The sequence below is a fragment of the Triticum aestivum genome, chromosome 3B (assembly GCF_018294505.1).
Source record: "Triticum aestivum cultivar Chinese Spring chromosome 3B, IWGSC CS RefSeq v2.1, whole genome shotgun sequence".
Lineage (NCBI taxonomy): Eukaryota > Viridiplantae > Streptophyta > Magnoliopsida > Poales > Poaceae > Triticum > Triticum aestivum.
The window spans coordinates 192,567,467-192,585,550 of NC_057801.1; the positions used below are offsets into that span (position 1 = coordinate 192,567,467).

The following is an 18,084-nucleotide window of genomic DNA, read 5'->3' on the forward strand; positions in this document are numbered from 1 at the left end:
ATTTTTAACTACAGAGAGCCAACTAGGCTGGTGATGAATGGTACTAGCTCACTTTTTGACCTGTGCACCAACTGATGAAAATCTTCCTTGAATCTAGCTCACCAAGAGGCAACGGATGGCTGGATCCCTTTGAAGCACTTGTTGTTCAATAATTCTCAACTTATAAGCCAAGAGGCAACAAATGACAATTATTTATTGTTGGGGTTCTTTTGATTCATCATGTTTCCATTTGGTTTTTGTTTTGTCAATTTTTTCTTTGTTTAATATTTTTTTGTTCTTTTTTATTTTTCTCTTTGTTTTGTTTTCCTATTTTCTTCTGTTTTTATTTTACCTTTCTCTAGTTCAACAATTGATTTTAGAATATATAAAACAAATCCAAGAATACATATTTAAAGTATGAAAAAACGTATGCATTTTAAAAAAACGTATTTTTGTAAAAAAATCCAAGTGAAAAATAAAATAACACAACTGAAAACTCAATGGAAACTTGGAAAAACTAGCAAAAATTCGCTGGAAAAAGTGGACGCACAGAGCGTTCAATAGGAAGACTCTAGTATCATGGAGTTACAAAGCTTAGGTTATCACCCCACTCAAAAGGGGTGCATCTATTCCCTCCATCGAATTGGAATATTTCTTTTCGTAAGTGCTAAATGCAAGCTTGTTACTTTTTCGACTCGGTCCGGACACCACACTTCGCATACAAAGAAATAAAATGATGCCATTGTCATGTGATTTTTTTCCTAAAAATTTAAAATGCATTGCTTTCAAACCGTGCAATCATCTTTCACCGGTGTGTTACTTGCGACCAGATCACCAAGGACTAGATCCCACATGAGCATACTCCGATTAATATTTTTGAAGCGCAAATTTTTAGCCACAGAAAGCAAGCGTCTAGAATGAACATGATTTTCTAGCACTGGCTTATAAGTTGAGAATTATTGAGTAAAACTAGATCCCACATGATGTTCCTTTTTTTCATTTTTTTGAATGTTTATCGCCACGAGACTTTTAAAACTGGGTCCCATATGAAAAAAGTTTCGACGATATTCTTGCAAAGCAACATACCATGATGAAAAGCAAAGTGTTTAGTCTAAACATGCTTCTCTCACACAAACTGGTAGATTAACAGGTTGGTTGACCATTTGTTATGAATTGTATGTGTGATAAAAACAAGTTTTCAAATATATTTTCTCTTTAAAATGTTCTTATACAGTTTTAAGTGTTTGCACTTGTATTTTTGAAAAGACAAATCAGCGTGAAAAAAGTATTCCCTCTCTCTCAAGAGATATTTTAGTGTCAAAAGAAGTTTTACATTTTGAGACAGAGGGAGTAACTTGTAATACAAACTTGTATATTTCGCCATATTACACTGGTACGAAGAAACTAGTGTACCTGCATCTTCCCTATATTCCAGTTAGCCTTGCTAGCGACTCGCCAAGTTTGTTTCGCGGCTAACATTCAGACCACTTACATCAATCTGCTAATCATGTTACTCTTGTCGGCATAGTGCGAGTACCGTGGAGCCCAAAATCTTCGGCGTAGGAAATTTGTGGGCATCCAATGGAGGGTCAGAGCAAAGGCCTTCCAATCTCCACGATGCCCCAGCTCTAACCATGTCTGCACAATAGTGGAGCTGCCATCGCTCAAGAAAAAACATCCACAATGATCTCGAATATTAGACAATCACCTCTTCGCCTCACCAGGAACATGTAGGTTTAACCGGCGTGTGCATGGTTATGGTGCTGTTTGTTAGCAATTGTTACGATCTGAGTGTTTAAAGACTAGATAGGGGGTGAAAAGTTCTACACCCAGTTTTATAAGTTGGAAGTTTTAGGCAATTGTCTCATAGAACCTTGAAACTACACAAGCAAGCCAACACATTACAGTAGCAGGAAAAAAAATCCAAGAGTTTGAGTTTAGAAATTGCTAACATAAGGGGCGCGACGATGTTCATGGTTTGGATGGTTGGCGTTATCCTACTCCACATTGATGTAGACTTCGAACTAAATGGTTCTAGGATCATAAGGACCCTGGCCTTGTCGTGCACCAAGCGGTCTACCAAGTCCAATTAACCTATTTCACCATGGATTTGTCAAGCCTCGCTCGGGTAGATCTTTGCACTTAGATCAAATTCAAATTCTGAAGCTATTTTGCATTAGTAGATCGTTGATCTCTTTTGCGCCACCAATTTACTAGGATAGAATCGATAATGATCTGCAAAACGATTTATATGATACATCAGCAATGACTCCTGAGTATTGACAGAAAGCAAGTGCAAAGAGCAATATTGCTGCTTGCGCAACAAGTACCTGATTAATGTGCGCAGCAACACATGGGATGACCAGAAGTCCGGACTCCCCAAGAGCACCTCCAAGCTGCTCAACCACAGCAACCAGCACTGGCAATGTTTTCTGTACGACATCAAGAAAAAATTAAGCAGAAGCTAGAATATTACAGAATTTGGTGTCACACTGAGAGAATAATAATTGCATGTTTAGCAAATTTTACTATTACAACCGCAATTAGCGAGCACACTTTGATTCAGCCGGATGCATTCCCAAATAGGGTAGTATGATTAGGACCACGACGGCACACTTCATCGACTCTGCTTCTGCTACTCTGTGTGTCTAGTGATAACCCCGTGATCGACGACTTGTAGTGATTCCATGGTTAAGCAGTAAATTTCCTTTTGAAATTACGCTACCTTAGCCTAGTTGTTTCCCAGCAGGTAATTCTGTATCAGTTTACATTGTCTTACATGTATAGATCATCTAACCTTAGTGTTAACCCCTAGTGTTTTGTGCAACTTGAGTCGACGTTAGTGGTGTCAACTGCAATTTGCTCAAATTTTTATTCTGCTGCTGCTGATGAAGACTGACCTGACTGGCCACCAAAATGACAGCTCGTGCATACTCTTTTCTCGCAAAGACTGACTCTTCCTTCTGTTTAAGACATGACAAGACCTGCAGTGTTGTAGCATTGAATGCCAGCAGAGCAAGATGTAGAAGCCTGTGACAGGAAATATGCCTCCGTTAGAGAATCAGATTTGATACTAGATTCCCAACAATAATAAGCAGCAAACCCTATCCAAAGCAGAAAACGCTATAACTCGTCAGTGGCCACAAAAATACCTAGTTAACAGTCACTACGAGCATGAAGCAGGGTACTCTTTTTTATCAAACAATTTTGTATCGAACAAAGTAGGCAAGTTTTCATTATTTCTTTTCACATATATTATTTCAATTTGGTTGCTGATTACTTAGTAAGCGTAAACTGAGTAACATGTGCCCAATCCCGTCCAAAATGATACTACCAGTAACCGGTATACAAAAAGTACCATTATCACTATATTATCTAATTGCTCAATAACACCTGTAGGTGCCTCAGTATATCAAATTGTAACCAATTGGAGATGCAACTTGTAATGCAAGCGTTGAGTAAAGGTGAACAAATTGTGAGCATAATTTCAGTAGGCCGGATGATAGGTTTTCAATTAATTACCAGAAGTGAAAACATACAGTTATATTCGGTCCAGACTAGAGAAGTGGTAACAACTGTTACTAGTTTGATAATTGTGAAAAAATATTGCAAGCGTGATAGTATCAAGTATGGAATGATTTCAACCACAAACTTCACCTAGTCAAAATGACATAATGGCATAACATGGTCTAGGGATACAGTATTCTACAGATGCTGAGAACAACGTTTTCTAATAGTTACATAAAATTGAAAATTTGAAACTACAATAAGGTCAGATAAAAAATCATACACTCCAATAGTCACAATAATAGCGAAAGCTTTTGGTTTAACGGACAATAGCAGAGATCTTGATCTACTTACTTGTATCCATGGGACCTGTGAAATGGAAACATGTAATGTCCTCCAATCAGTGTACATAGGCGAATTTGTAATAGATAGAAACTAAAAGAACAACATAAAAGCAAGAGCAACCCCCAAAACTTTCTTCCCCTTTAAAGCTAAAATGTGGTTCTCGGTTCTGCAGACCTGCTCTATCTGAAAAGTTGGACTTGTACGGGTTTTTTTCAGTTGGATTTGTACGTTTGCTCTACAGCCTTCTGCTGGGCAATCTGGAAAACAAGTAATAAGGCTGTTTTGTGGACAGGTTTGCAGAACAATTCAGACAAGAGGAACTTGCTGGACGGGGCGACGATGCTCCAGCGCACGGTGGTGCGGGCACATGAAGCTGTGTGGACTCATACGGCTGGTGCTACTCTGCAGATAACTAAAGCTGGTGAAAATGCTACATCTGAGGAGTCTGATGACGAATGAAGATCAGGAAAATGGTTGTCATCTTCTGCTGATGAAATGCCTGAGAGGTGTCTTGAGAGGCCGCTTGCTGGGTGATCTAGTGCTTGCCCTTTGTTAAACTTGTTGATTTTGGGCCCTAGGTTGGGTGGTCTGTATATTTGTTGTGACTATGCTCAGGTTAGGGGGCTGTGGCCTCGTAGTCTTTTGCTTTTCTTTGTTTACATAAGTTTTATGCTTTTTTTGTGTTTGAACTGCTATTCCGTTATGCAAAAGTAATGGAACCTGACTCAACTCCCCTTTGGGAGGCGTATGGAAAAGAAAAAAGTCTTTCTCTACTATCAGATGTCTTAAAATACTTCATTTCCATCACCAATCATAAATTAGCCACTCACTAAGGTAAACAAATTTGCTTCCAAAACAACCTGTCTAGACCGAAATAAAATAATAAAAGTCAACATAAAATCATTTCCAACTACAGTATGCTACAGCTAAAACACTGTAGTTTCCTGCACTACTTCATAGCATTCTCCTAAAGATTAGTTCCATTGTCCCAATTTGGTGTTTTACTCTGTTTTCTCTTTAGTGAAATTCCAGTATGCGTGCACCCAGCATCACCTCTCATGCATTGATCTGTATGACTATTCAGATTGCTACAAATGCAAAGAAATTCCCATTGCACATGCATGATATATTTCAAACAATTGATATGAATAATCTGACTAATGATTTGATGCTAGAGAATTTATGAAATAATTTCAGGTGCCCATTACATTTATACATTTCCCAGCTTGCAGAGTGCTGGAGATTAAAGTGTCACATAAAATCATTACTAGTGTAATGCTCGAACAGCTTCAATGTCCCACCAACCCCACCCCTTTCCAATTATCTTAAGTAAGCAAGCATCAGTGGATGAACTACTAGTGTAGCCGAATTCTGTACAACAGGACAAACTAATACAACAAACAGGTGGACTTAATAATCAGTTAATATATTCATGCAAGAAAAAGAATGAGTGAAGTCATGCTAGAGACATACTAGGCTGAGAAGAACAGCACTTAAAACTGAAAAGCCCTGGCGATTTCCATCAACAAATTCAGCAATACCTACAGAAGGAATACAAACAAGGACTCCAGATTAAGAACTTGCTAAGTGAAAGTAATTTAAGAAAAGATATTAAATCCTGCGTACCTTTTGAGGTTTCTCGGGCAACCTGATAAAGAACAAACCATAAGTGTAGCTCCTATTATTTCAGGCTTGCACTAGAGCAGGAAAATTTTGCATTGCTCTGAACTAACAAAATAATTAAAATGAAGAAACGACTTCAAAACCAGACCCGCCACACTTCAGTTCAAAAACAGGAAGCGAAACTGACTGAAATACAAAATGCAAAGAAAACTAATACTATGCACCTAAAGGAGATGAGTCCAAATACAGGCACCCCTGGACTCCTCCTTATTCTTCGTCATGAAACAAAAATTAGTTGCAATGTGCATTCCAGTTAAAGCCTTAAAGGTTTGATACCATATTTGCACTAACAGCATATTCACATGGATGCTCATTCGAACTGACTCTTAAACTATGCCAAAAATCGCGTTTGTCATATAAAATTTTTCCACTGATACAGTTACAGTTTTACACACATGAGCATAAAAAACAGACTCTGTTATTCAACTACAAAACTTAAAGTGCAATAAGAAAATTATGCACATAAATTACACGATACATTGTATTGAAATAACAGAACAAAAGCCATGGAGTGGAATACAAAGATATGAATAGCTACATACCTTGCCTAAAATAAGGGGGATTAAAAGAGTGTTAACCAGACTTCTGAATAATTCCTTAGTAGGCAAAGACACTCCTGCTCCAGTGCCAATGTATTTTGCAAGAGACAAAGGTACCTGGTTCATGATCAAAGAAACATGATCAGGTTTTCCTAAGCAGGGGAAGTTAACCTGTGGAAAGTAAACGAAAAAATAAAACATGATGGTTATCTTAAAACAATCCGAAAAAAACTTCAAAATCTCTGGAATTCTTTGTGACAAGACTAATAGAAGTTCATTACATATCATTATGAAAGATTTTGGTCGACAATCCAGCTTATCTTTCTTTACGGTTTAATCTATAGGACTGAGGGTTGCATTTTGTAACTCTTACACAAGAGTACAAGACGACAATTACATTTAAAATATAAAAGGAGATCAAGACTCACATGAATTATCAAACTCAAATTGAACAAAAGAAAAATGAATAATATCTTTTTGTGTTTTTTAAATTTTCAAACGCTCAAATAAGTTAAGTATGTAACTCAATATTGGGTTTATTGTTTGAAACTTTCAATCAGTGGCGATGCTTGAAAACAAAAGGTTAATATAATAACAAAGTTGTGCTTACAAACATAATGCCCAGTAGATTGGATATGACTGTCATTGCAAGAGCAAGTGCGGAGTTGCCGCCAGCAAGCTACCCAGCAATGGTAAAATTGTGTTAGATTTGAATGGAACTAGCTATCCAGAAAATAATATAAAGTAGTTGATGTTAATGGATGATGATTAGAGGCGAGTGGCACCTGTGTTAGTGTGACTCCACTTGATAATGTTGTCGGCATGCAACAAAACATAGCCAACCCTACAAGATGTGTTGTGAACATCAAACAAACTAGTTGCGGTTACAAAGGCATGGGCTGCCACATTGCAACAAGAAATGACAGGATAAAATTTTGAAAATCCTTATGAGAATAGGACAAATAAGCATGATGATGAGGCTTGTACCAGTGATAAATTCACGAGGGAAGAACTGAATTTGCACAAGAAATTGTGCAAGAAAAGGTGTGAACAACAGAATTGAGCCCTGAGATGAGACGCGTAACAATAAAAGACGTCAGCAAAATGGGGGAACTAACAGTTGCATAAAATAGGAATGGCAACATTGGACTGCAAGTAAACAACACAAATGCTAGCGTGAAATGTGATCTGCAATAACGTTAAGATCATAATGCAGGGAGTAAAAACTATTCGCAACATAGGCAGAGTTTTTTTTGTAACTAAAGTCATAGAGAAAGTTTCATGCACCGACCAGTAGAACCAAAAGTCCGAACTAATGGAGAAGATTGGGCAATCCACATAAATCAACACCCCATCTCATTTGTGGCTCAACTTCTTAGCTCTTATACCATATTACTCCCTCCGAGAGGGAAAATTGCATGCTCCAGCCAGTTCATCCAAAAGTCTGGACTGATGGAAAAGAGAGGGTAATATATTCCCTCGCGTCGTTCCTCAAGCCTTAGCCGTGAGGTCGATGTAGGCCGCAACTATTTTCATAGATAGTGTGTTGGCCGGGTCTTGAACCGAGACCTCTTGGCTCTAATACCATATTAAGTTTCATGCACTGACCAGTTGACCAAAGTCCAAACTGACGGAGAAGGTTGAATCCAGATATACTTCAAAAGTAGACACAGTTACATCCACAAAGTATCTGAATTTTTAGAAATTGGCTACATATGACCCCGTTTCTAAAATTAAGTGAAAAGTCATATTTCTAAGTTCCAAAACCTTACCAAGAAAAATCGTACATATAGGTATTGTGTGGAAACTGCCAATGTAAAATTTCATACAAAATTATAACCATTTGTGACCTGAGCAAAAATGCGAAAATAAGGAAGCTATAGTCATGGTCATTGTATCTTTCACATTTTCTTATTTTTACACAAGCGCAAATAGTCATAGTTTTTTTTTATGAAAAATCACATAGTCTACCTTCACCGATTGTTTTGTAGGTTTTTGAAACATGGGAATACAATTTTTCACTGAGTTTTGAAAGTGGGTTCATATGTCCCCATGATCATACTATCAATTTTGGCCAGAGCCGTAGTAGATCAACAAGTGCAACAAACGAGGACTAAACACTAGGTCATACTAGTCCAAAGAGTCCAGCAGGCCAAGCTTGTAACGCTGCGCCAAGCTCCTTAGTGCGCAGAGTCAGCCCTATGCAAGAGAAAGCCATTACTGTAGGAAAACATAGCACCATGTGCGCTAGGTTAAGAAACCAAACCTGATATAACGAATATCCCAAAAGTGCTATATTTTGACAGGGAATATTTGTGAGCAAGGCAACCAAGAGTTGGATCCAGGAGTCCCAAAGTCATCCCACCAATTAGAGCTAAGATAAGAAAGATAATAATCAATAAACTTAAGTTCACGACCTGAGATGTGCACAAACCATAGTGATAACGTCTCCAAAGCAAAATGGTGCAACGAATAAAGGATACAATTTGTACACCTTGACCTTAATGTTACAATACCAAACAGTACTTGGTTCATATTCAAACAAGCAAAATTGCTATGTCTTGAGAGAAAGAGAAAAAGAGAAACATCCAAATCTACGCCACTTTTCCGTTCTGCAGACAAATGTCAACATCATACTCAAGCAAAGTTACACACAACCTGGAGTTAATACTCCCTCTTTTATATACAAGGCCACTTTGTTTTTCGTGTCAAACTTTGACTTATAATTTTGGTCAAGAAAATATGGGTTGTATATCGTAAAAGAATATTATTGAAAAGTTCATTCAAATGTGCATCCAATGGCATATTTTGATGGTATATAACTCACATTTTGTTGGTAAAATGAATGGTCAAAGTTAGACATAAAAATACGAAATGGCCTTGTATTAGTAGATGGAGGGAGTGCCTGCATTCCAAATGCAGCTGTTTTTTTTGTTTTGTTTTTTGAAAATGAACTGCACCTGGATTGACTCGGTGAGAATTCACAACTATTCGTACACGCGCATTACATTGCACACAGAAATTCGCAGTATGAAATTACACATCAATTGAGTATGCAACTAGGAACGAGACTGAGATCGCGTGGAAACAGGAAGCTTACCTAGCGGGAGGAAGTTGCTCCGCGCGAAGTCCAGCGCCGCGGCTCCCAGCGGGGGAGGCGTCGCGCGATTGCCGCCATCAGGACCTACCTGCGGCGGCGCAAGTCACTTGAGTTGGAACGAAGCATGTGACAAGCTTAGGATAGAGTGGGTTTCGTGGAATTACCGGTGAGGCTCCTCCAGCGGCGACGCGCAGAGGTAGCAGGCGGAGGGGCGGCGGCGGAGGAGAGTAGGCGGCGGCGGTGAAAAGCAAGGCGTGTGAAGTCCCGTGGCGGAGGCCGGCGGGGAGGGGTGCGCGGAGGCGGAGCAGGGATGGGTGATGGGTTATCATCGCACTGGCTACTGGCTATGGATCCGGTGTGGCGTGCGCGACGCCGAACCGGGGTGGGGATGAGAGCAGCACCAATGCTTCAGTCAGCAAGCGGAAAATTCACCATCTCCAGCGCATCCTGCAAATCGAAATAGCTGCGCACACGACCTTTTATGCACCACGGGTGGACGATGGTAGGATCTGACGTTGCTTAGATATGGAGGGATTCAATCCAACGATTATTAGCCTATGTCGTCCCTTCCGCTAAAATAACCACCGTTTTATAAGACCGAGGTTAAAAAAACCGTTCAAACGGCCCGTCCCAAAAAAATTTTTGGGGAAGCGGTAAATTTCGGCACTTGCGGCCGCACATGTCCAGCCCTTCTCCCTTTGTGATTTCCTATATCAGACGCGCGACTGGTGCGAGGGACATTTCCGTCATTTCTTTGACCCCGCCCCCTCCCCCGGCGCGCGGTCGCCGATCTCCCGGGCCTTGCCAAGTCTCACCTCGCTATGCCCACAATCGACGACGTGGAACACCGGCAGCTGCTGGCCGGCGAATTTCATGCGTTGCCTCCCCACATTAGTGTCGGCTCATCCTCCGCGCCTCCTGCGGCCATCTTTCCCACCGTCACGCCAACTCGTTTCGCCGCCAGCGTGAAGAAGAAGCGGCAAGGGAACCACGTCGTCCATGGAGCCGTGCCCGCCGCCTGTCAACTTCTTTCGCAGCGCTCCCTCCCGTCTCGGTCGCCGACTCGAGGACGAGCGTGTCCTCCACCCCTTCCAGCGGACGGACAAAGTCGCCGGCCAAGGGGCCGAGGAAGAAGGGGTGGCGGCTCAAGGACGGGCACCTCCACCCAATCTGGTGGCCCATGTGCCCCGTGATCCCGTCAACTCCACGGTCATCCACAACATGTTTGTGGAAACACCAGCGAGGTAAAAAAATCCCTTTGTTCCGGTGAACTTTGGTTCATTTGCTGAGGTCATTGGATTTTGTAGCTATAATGTTCATACATCATATGCGAAATTGTTGGAGGAGAATGAGATGAACATAATGAGTGCTCCACGATACGTCCATTTTGCATCATATTTCCTACTGTTATTTATTTGTTTTAAGGTTATATTTCACTTTTAGTGTCATTCTAATGGCTTTCCTCTCTTAAATTGCAAGTTCTATCACAAGAGGAAAATTGTCGACAGCTGAAATTTTGGACCTGAAAAGAGCTACAACAGAGATAGCTATTCTTCGAAGCTCCAAATGAACTGAAAATTTATAGAGATTTATTTTGGAATATATGAAAAGTACTGGAAGAAGAATCACCAGGAGGGGACCCACCAGTGAGCCTCAGGTGGCGCGCCACTTGAGCTTGTGGGCCCACCAGCAGGCCTCCGTGGCCCACCTTCTCCTATATGAAGCCATTTGCCCTAAAAAATAAGGAGAAGGCTTTCGGGAGAAGCACCGCTGTCTGGAGGCGGAACCTGGGCAGGAGCACTTTTGCTCTCCGGTGGAGCGGTTCCGCCGGGGATACTTCCCTCCGGAGGTGGAAATTGAAGCTATCGTCATCACCAACGTTCCTCTCATCGTGGAAGGACTCATCTCCATCAACATCTTCATCAACACCATCTCATCTCCAAACCCTAGTTCATCTCTTGTATTCAATCTTTGTCAAAAAACCCATAATGGTACATGTGGGTTGCTAGTAGTGTTGATTACATCTTGTAGTTAATGCTAGTTGGTTTACTTGGTGGAAGATTATATGCTCAGATTGTTAATCATATATTTATCTCCTCTGATCATGAACATGAATATGATTTGTGAGTAGTTCAGTTTGTTCTTGAGGACATGGGAGAAGTCTTGTTATAATTAATCATGTGAAGTTGGTTTTCGTTCAATATTTTGATGATGTGTTATATTGTTCTTCCTCTAGTGGTGTCGTGTGAAAGACTACACGACATGTTACCATGCTTGGGCCTAGGGGAAGGCATTTTGAATTAGTAAGTGCATGATGGGTTGCGAGAGTGACAAAAGGTTAAATCCTGGTTTATGCACTATTCCGGAAGGGGATTATTTGGACCATATGTTTCATGATATGGTTAGATTTATCTTAATTCTTCTTTAGTAGTTGCGGATGCATGCAAGGGGGGTAATCATAAGTGAGTTGCTTATTGAAGTAAGAACTCACCCTAACACCGGCCCACACACATAATAATTCATCAAAGTAGTGAACGCGAATTAATGAATCATGATGAAGTTAACTAGACAAGATTCCTATGTGTCCTCGACAATGCTTGGCTCACTATAAGAAGTATTTCTGGCTTGTCCTTTGCAACCAAAGGACTGGGCCACCTTGGCGCACCTTGTAACTTTAGTTATTTGTTACTTGCTACCAATTATCTTGTTATCAAACTATTTGTTAATACTTTACAACACTTGTAGAGAATACCTTGCTAAAATTGCAATCACACACATTCGCTTTTCCCGAACCGTATGCGATAACTAATTAAGAAGATTAGCTAATCATCGTACGAGTGTCGGATAGGATTATGAAACGTCGGACCGTCGTAACATCGTCGTACATGACAACTATCGCACACGCTATTCTGTGGTGCAACGTTTACGATGCATACTTCATCAGAAACAGTTCATGGTTGCGAATCTTGTACGATAAGGTAACTATCACAAACGTTTAGTTTGCCCGCATCGTTTGTGATATTTTCTGACATCGCACACGCTTTGCAAACGGCAATTGTGTGGACGCTTGCACAAGTTTCCTCTCTGTGAACTGTCTCGGATTATGGTGTATATCGCAAACGTTTGTGTTTTACCAACCGCGTGTGTCGTAACGACCTGGAGAGCGTAATTTCATCATAATTTAATTGCTGCTATATCAAATTGTATCGAATTTGAATTTGAATTTGAATGTATGCTATAGCTTTATTCATATCCATCAGGTTCAGATAACCAATGCATTATTCGATTCATAGGTACATATCAAGAATTACATAAGAACCAAATAAAGAATGATGAACCGCAGTTGCATACTTGTACTATTAAAGACGGTAAAGAAAGAGGTGAAATACATTCTGGTTGCTGAACAAGGTGAAGTGGAATACCCATATTGTGCCCTCCTCCATGCAGAAGACACGCACGACTCTAGTCCAACCCCTTGTGATGGTCGACCGCCCATCCTTCACGGTCTTCATGAAAACATCTAGATAATCATCGTGTGGTAGAAATACTTTAACCTTTGCATGCCCACCAATCATGTAGTTCGAGAGGTAATCTTGAGTAAACTGCTTTTGGAACCACTGCAAAGGAAAAAAGATTCAGACATTGTCATCTAACACAACTCATTATGGGTAGTAAAAAGAAGGCTGCAGAGTTCTTACTTACCGTGTTGCATGTTGTTGTATTGGATAAAGTGTAAACAAATAGTTTAATTGCCATCTTTTGACCCATTTTACTAACAATCTTTATCAGCTTCCTCACTTGATGTTGGTTCATCGATATCTCATCTCCCCATACGCAGAAAGGGTCGAAGCGCAGATCTTTACCAATGACATACAGTACAACACTCTTTTATAATATCTTATAAGTTATAACATCCAATATACTCACATATTAGATGAATTAACATCTTATATTATGGGCCGGAAGGAGTTTATTGCATTCTTACAAATTATCGGTTGATTAACTGCTGCTGTATCCATGGGTTAGAGTTAGTTTGAGCTAGTTCGGGCTCAAATAGCCCTAAAGTATATCTAAACATGAGGGCTAGTTTGAGCTAGTTGCATATATAACCCACCCAAAAAAACTATCCAACCCAAGAGGTGCTAATCGGAGCTAGTTCTCCTAGTGGATTTATTGTCAATCTAAGTATCTAACCCTGTCATCCAAACACCTCTTTGGATGGAGTTAGTTCAGGGTTAGTCATGAGCTAGAAACTAACTCTAACCTCTAGCTAAGTTGAGTATCCAAACAGGGTTGTGTTGTTGTTGTTGTTGTTGTTGTTGTTGTTGTTGTTGTTGTTGTTGTTGTTGTTGTTGTTGTTGTTGTTGTTGTTGTTGTTGTTGTTGTTGTTGTTGTTGTTGTTGTTTTTGTTGTTGTTGTTGTTGCTCTTCTACGTATATCTAGACATCATCAGAACATTAAGGTAACACTCTTCCTTGTTGCTATGTAGCCTAAGATTGCATATGTAGACATTAAGTACATGCATGTTGCTATGTAGCCTCAGATATATTACATATGACCCTAGTTAACCTAACAATAAATGGGTTGAAGATATATTCAGTTAAAAGTCTAATTCACTAATTAGTCCCTTTATCAGCCCCTGGCCTATATGGTACCAGCTACCGATATCCTGAACAGTGAGCATATATAAGCCATGGGATGAAACTAACCTCGATGGAAAACAACAGTCGTTCCCAAAAATGTCCTGTGTAGGTACATCGAGAAGCTTGTTAAGCACAACAGGCTAAACATCAACCAAAATTATCCATGTTAGACAAAATAATCTCCAAAAGATAGCTTCAGTGTGCAGGTTTAAGCACACTAGTAAAGCAAAACAAGTGGAAAGGTGTGTTAATTGCAATGAAAGCACCAATGTCGGTGTCAAAATTGGCAGATCTCGGGTAGGGGGTCCCGAACTATGCGTCTAAGGATCGAAGGTAACAGGAGGCAGGGGACACGATGTTTACCTAGGTTCGGGCCCTCTGGAGGTAATACCCTACTTCCTGCTTGATTGACTTTGATGAGTATAGGGATTACAAGAGTTGATCTACCTCGAGATCATAATAGCTAAACCCTAGATGTCTAGCTTGTATGATTATGATTGCCTCTATGGACTAAACCCTCTGGTTTATATAGACATCGGAGGGACCTAGGGTTGTACAGAGTTGGTTTACAAAGAAAGGAAGATGCATGATCCGAACGCCAAGCTTGCCATCCACGCAAAGGAGAGTCCCATCCGGACACGGGGGAAGGTCTTCGATCTCAAATCTTCACGGCCCATTAGTCCGGCCCATATCACATAGCCTGGACGCCCGAGGACCCCCTAGTCCAGGACTCCCTCAACCGTTGTATTGAGAATTCAGTGAGAGAGAGAAAGCCATCTAGCTACTAACTACGGACCCGAAGGTCTACAAAGAACTACTCACGCATCATCGGAGAGGCACCAATGGAAGTGGTGAACCCCTCTGTGATGGTGTCTAGATTGGATCTGGTGGTTCTGGACTCTGCGGCGGCTGGATGAATATTTCGTCGGCTGCCCTAGGCAGCCCAGGGGGCACCTGAGGTGGGCACAACCCACCAGGGTGTGCCTGGGCCTCCTGGCACGCCCTGGTGGGTTGTCCCCTCCTCGGGACTCCCCCAGGTGCAACCAGGGCCCAACTTCTTCCTTTTGGTCCATAAAAAATCGTCGTAAAGTTACGTGGCATTTGGACTCTATCTGATATTGATTTCCTGCGATGTAAAAAACATGCAGAAAACATCAACTGGCACTTGGCACTATGTCAATAGGTTAGTACCAAAAATGATATAAAATGACTATAAAATGATTATAAAACATCCCAGATTGATAATAAAACATCACAGAATAATCAAAAATTATAGATACGTTGGAGACGTATCGACTGCTTCCTTTGCATCCCGGCGGCCGACTAGCCAGCGCCACCGGAACCAGGCATGACGTTGGGGTCCATGACGGCCGTGGGAGCGAGGGTGGCCGGTGCGATCATGCTACCGTCCGACGACATGGAGAACCGGGACGGAGCATACCCGAGCGCCGGATGAATCTGTGATGGAAATATGCCCTAGAGGCAATAATAAAGTTTTTATTATTATATTTCCTTATTCTTGATAAAGATTTATTATTCATGCTAGAATTGTATTGATCGGAAACTTAAATACATGTGTGAATACATAAACAAATACTGTGTCCCTATTGAGCCTCTACAAGACTAGCTCGTTGATCAAAGATGGTTAAGGTTTCCTAACCATAGACATGAGTTGTCATTTGATAACGGGATCACATCATTAGGAGAATGATGTGATGGACAATACCCAACCATTAGCATAGCATATGATCGTTCAGTTTATTACTACTGCTTTCTTAATGTCAAATACATGTTTCTTTGGACATGAGATCATGCAACTCCCGGATACCGAAAGAATACCTTGTGTGCTATCAAACATCACAACATAACTCGGTGATCATAAAGATGCTCTACAGGTATCTCCGAAGGTGTCTGTTGAGTTGGCGTGAATCAAGATTGGGATTTGTCACTCCGTATATCAGAGAGGTATCTCTCGACCCTCTCGGTAATACACATCACAAGAAACTTGCAAGCAAAGTGACTAAGGAGTTAGTTTCAAGATGATGTATTACGAAACAAGTAAAGAGACTTGCCGGTGATGAGATTGAACTAGGTATAGAGATACCGACGATTAAATCTTGGGCAAGTAACATACCGACCGACAAAAGGAATTACGTATGTTGTCATAAAGGTTCAACCGATAAAAGATCTTCATGGAATATGTAGGAATCAATATGGGCATCCAGGTCCCGCTATTGGTTATTGACAGGAGAGGTGTCTCGGTCATGACTACATAATTCCCGAACCCGCAGGGTCGCACGTTTAACGTTCGTTAACACTAGAGTAGTATTGGGACATTGATGAGTGGTAACCCAATGTTGTTCGGAGTCCCGGATGAGATCCCGGACGTCACGAGGAGTCTCGAAATGGTCGAGGGGTAAATATTTATATATGGGAAGTCATATTTTGGGTTCCGGAAAAAGGTGCAGTTTTTTTGGTATTGTACCGGGAAGCTTCTAGAAGGTTCCGGAGGATTCTGGAGGGGTCTGGAAGTCCACAAGTGGGTCCACCACGACCCAAGGGCTAGTATGGGATGCGGGGAGGTGCCCTGGCCTTATTGGGTTAGGCGCACCTGAAGGAAATATGCCCTTGAGGCAACAATAAAGTTGCTATTTTATATTTTCTTAGTCATGATAAAGGTTTATTATTCATGCTAGAATCGTATTGATCAGAAACCTTAATACATGTGTGAATACATAAACAAACACTGTGTCCCTAGTAAGCCTCTACTGGACTAGCTCATTGATCAAAGATGGTTAAGGTTTCCTAACCATGGACATGAGTTGTCATTTGATAACGGGATCACATCATTAGGAGAATGATGTGATGGACAAGACCCATCCGTTAGCTTAGCACAATGATCGTTCAGTTTTATTGCTATTGCTTTCTTCATGTCAAATATATATTCCTTCAACTATGAGATTATATGCAACTCCCGGATACCAGAGGAATGCCTTGTGTGCTATCAAACGTCACAACATAACTGGGTGATTATAAAGATGCTCTACAGGTATCTCAGAAGGTGTTTGTTGAGTTGTCATAGATCGAGACTAGGATTTGTCACTCCGAGTATCGGAGAGGTATCTCTGGGCCCTATCGGTAATACACATCATAAGCTTGCAAGCAAACGACTAAGGAGTTAGTCATGAGGTGATGTATTCCGGAACAAGTAAAGAAACTTGCCGGTAACGAGATTAAACTAGATATGAAGATACCGACGATCGAATCTCGGGCAAGTAACATACCGATGGACAAAGGGAATTACATATGTTGTCATAACGGTTCGACTGATAAAGATCTTCGTAGAATATGTAGGAGCCAATATGGGCATCCAGGTTCCGCTATTGGTTATTGACCGGAGAGGTATCTCGGTCATTTCTACATAGTTCTTGAACCAGTAGGGTCCGCACGCTTAATGTTCGATGATGATATAGTATTATATGAGTTATGTGATTTGGTGACCGGATGTTGTTCGCGGTCCTGGACAAGATCACGGACATGACGAGGAGTCTCGGAATGGTCGAGAGGTAAAGATTGATATATAGTACGATGGTATTCGGACACCGTAAGTGTTTCGGGGGGTACCAGGTACTTATCGGGTCACTGGAAGGGGTTCCAGGCACCCCCGGCAAAAGATATGGGACTTATCGGCTAGGAGGGGAAATGCACCAGCCACAAGGGGCTGGTGCACCCTCATATGGTCCGGCCTAGGAGGAGAAGGAAAGAAGGGAAGGGAAAGGAAAGAGTGGAATAGGATTCCCCATTCCTTCCCTCTACCCTTCTTTCCTTACCCCTCCGACAAATATGGCAGGGGGGTGCGGCCAAGGGCAAGAGCCCAAGTAGGATTCAGACCTACTTGGGGCGCCCCTTGACCTCTCCCTCTCCCTCCCACCTATATATATGTGGGGGGGGGGCACCTAGCACACACCAGACAATTGCCTAGCCGTGTGCGGTGCCCCATCCACCGTTTACACCCCCGGTCATATTTTCGTAGTGCTTAGGCGAAACCTGCGGAGATCACTTCACCATCACTGTAATGCCCGGATAATTAAGCTACAGTAACCTCTGCTAATGATGCCACGTCACCACGATTACTGTTGTTAATCCCGCGATGGTTCAATCTGTTCGAATTTAAATTTCAAAATCAAGTCAAACGGTAAAAGTTTCCAAATGTCTAAAATAAAATGTTCATCATGTGGCAAATTTTCATTTGTTAATATTCGTGGTGAACCAACATTTTTTTTCTTTT

General features: G+C 41.3%; 1 protein-coding gene across 2 annotated transcripts; it reads right to left on the reverse strand.

Moving 5' to 3' along the window:
• Positions 1 to 1,788: 1,788 nt before the first annotated feature.
• LOC123069314 (probable sodium/metabolite cotransporter BASS4, chloroplastic) lies at positions 1,789 to 9,621 on the reverse strand. 2 transcript variants are annotated; one of them, XM_044492144.1, is made up of 14 exons: positions 9,318 to 9,620; positions 9,154 to 9,241; positions 8,320 to 8,427; positions 8,185 to 8,252; positions 7,041 to 7,119; positions 6,839 to 6,897; positions 6,664 to 6,732; positions 6,057 to 6,170; positions 5,458 to 5,479; positions 5,305 to 5,372; positions 3,770 to 3,855; positions 2,880 to 3,009; positions 2,310 to 2,411; positions 1,789 to 2,214 (listed from the first exon to the last, which is right to left on the reverse strand). In XM_044492144.1, the coding sequence occupies exons 1-14, from the start codon at positions 9,480 to 9,482 to the stop codon at positions 2,146 to 2,148; spliced, it is 1,227 nt and encodes a 408-aa protein (XP_044348079.1). In that variant the 5' UTR covers positions 9,483 to 9,620; the 3' UTR covers positions 1,789 to 2,145. The 2 variants fall into 2 exon arrangements, with proteins under 2 accessions (XP_044348079.1, XP_044348078.1); XM_044492143.1 differs by having other exon boundaries at positions 1,887 to 2,214; positions 8,185 to 8,273; positions 9,318 to 9,621.
• Between the last annotated feature and the right edge of the window lie 8,463 nt (positions 9,622 to 18,084).

Coding starts and splice junctions, on each gene's coding strand:
- LOC123069314 (XM_044492143.1), bottom strand. CDS start 9,482: ATGATAACCCATCACCCATCCCTGCTCCGCCTCCGCGCACCCCTCCCC. Junction 6,898..7,040: donor CCCTCGTGAATTTATCACTG/GTACAAGCCTCA, acceptor CACATCTTGTAG/GGTTGGCTATGTTTTGTTGC. Junction 5,373..5,457: donor TGCCCGAGAAACCTCAAAAG/GTACGCAGGATT, acceptor TTCCTTCTGTAG/GTATTGCTGAATTTGTTGAT.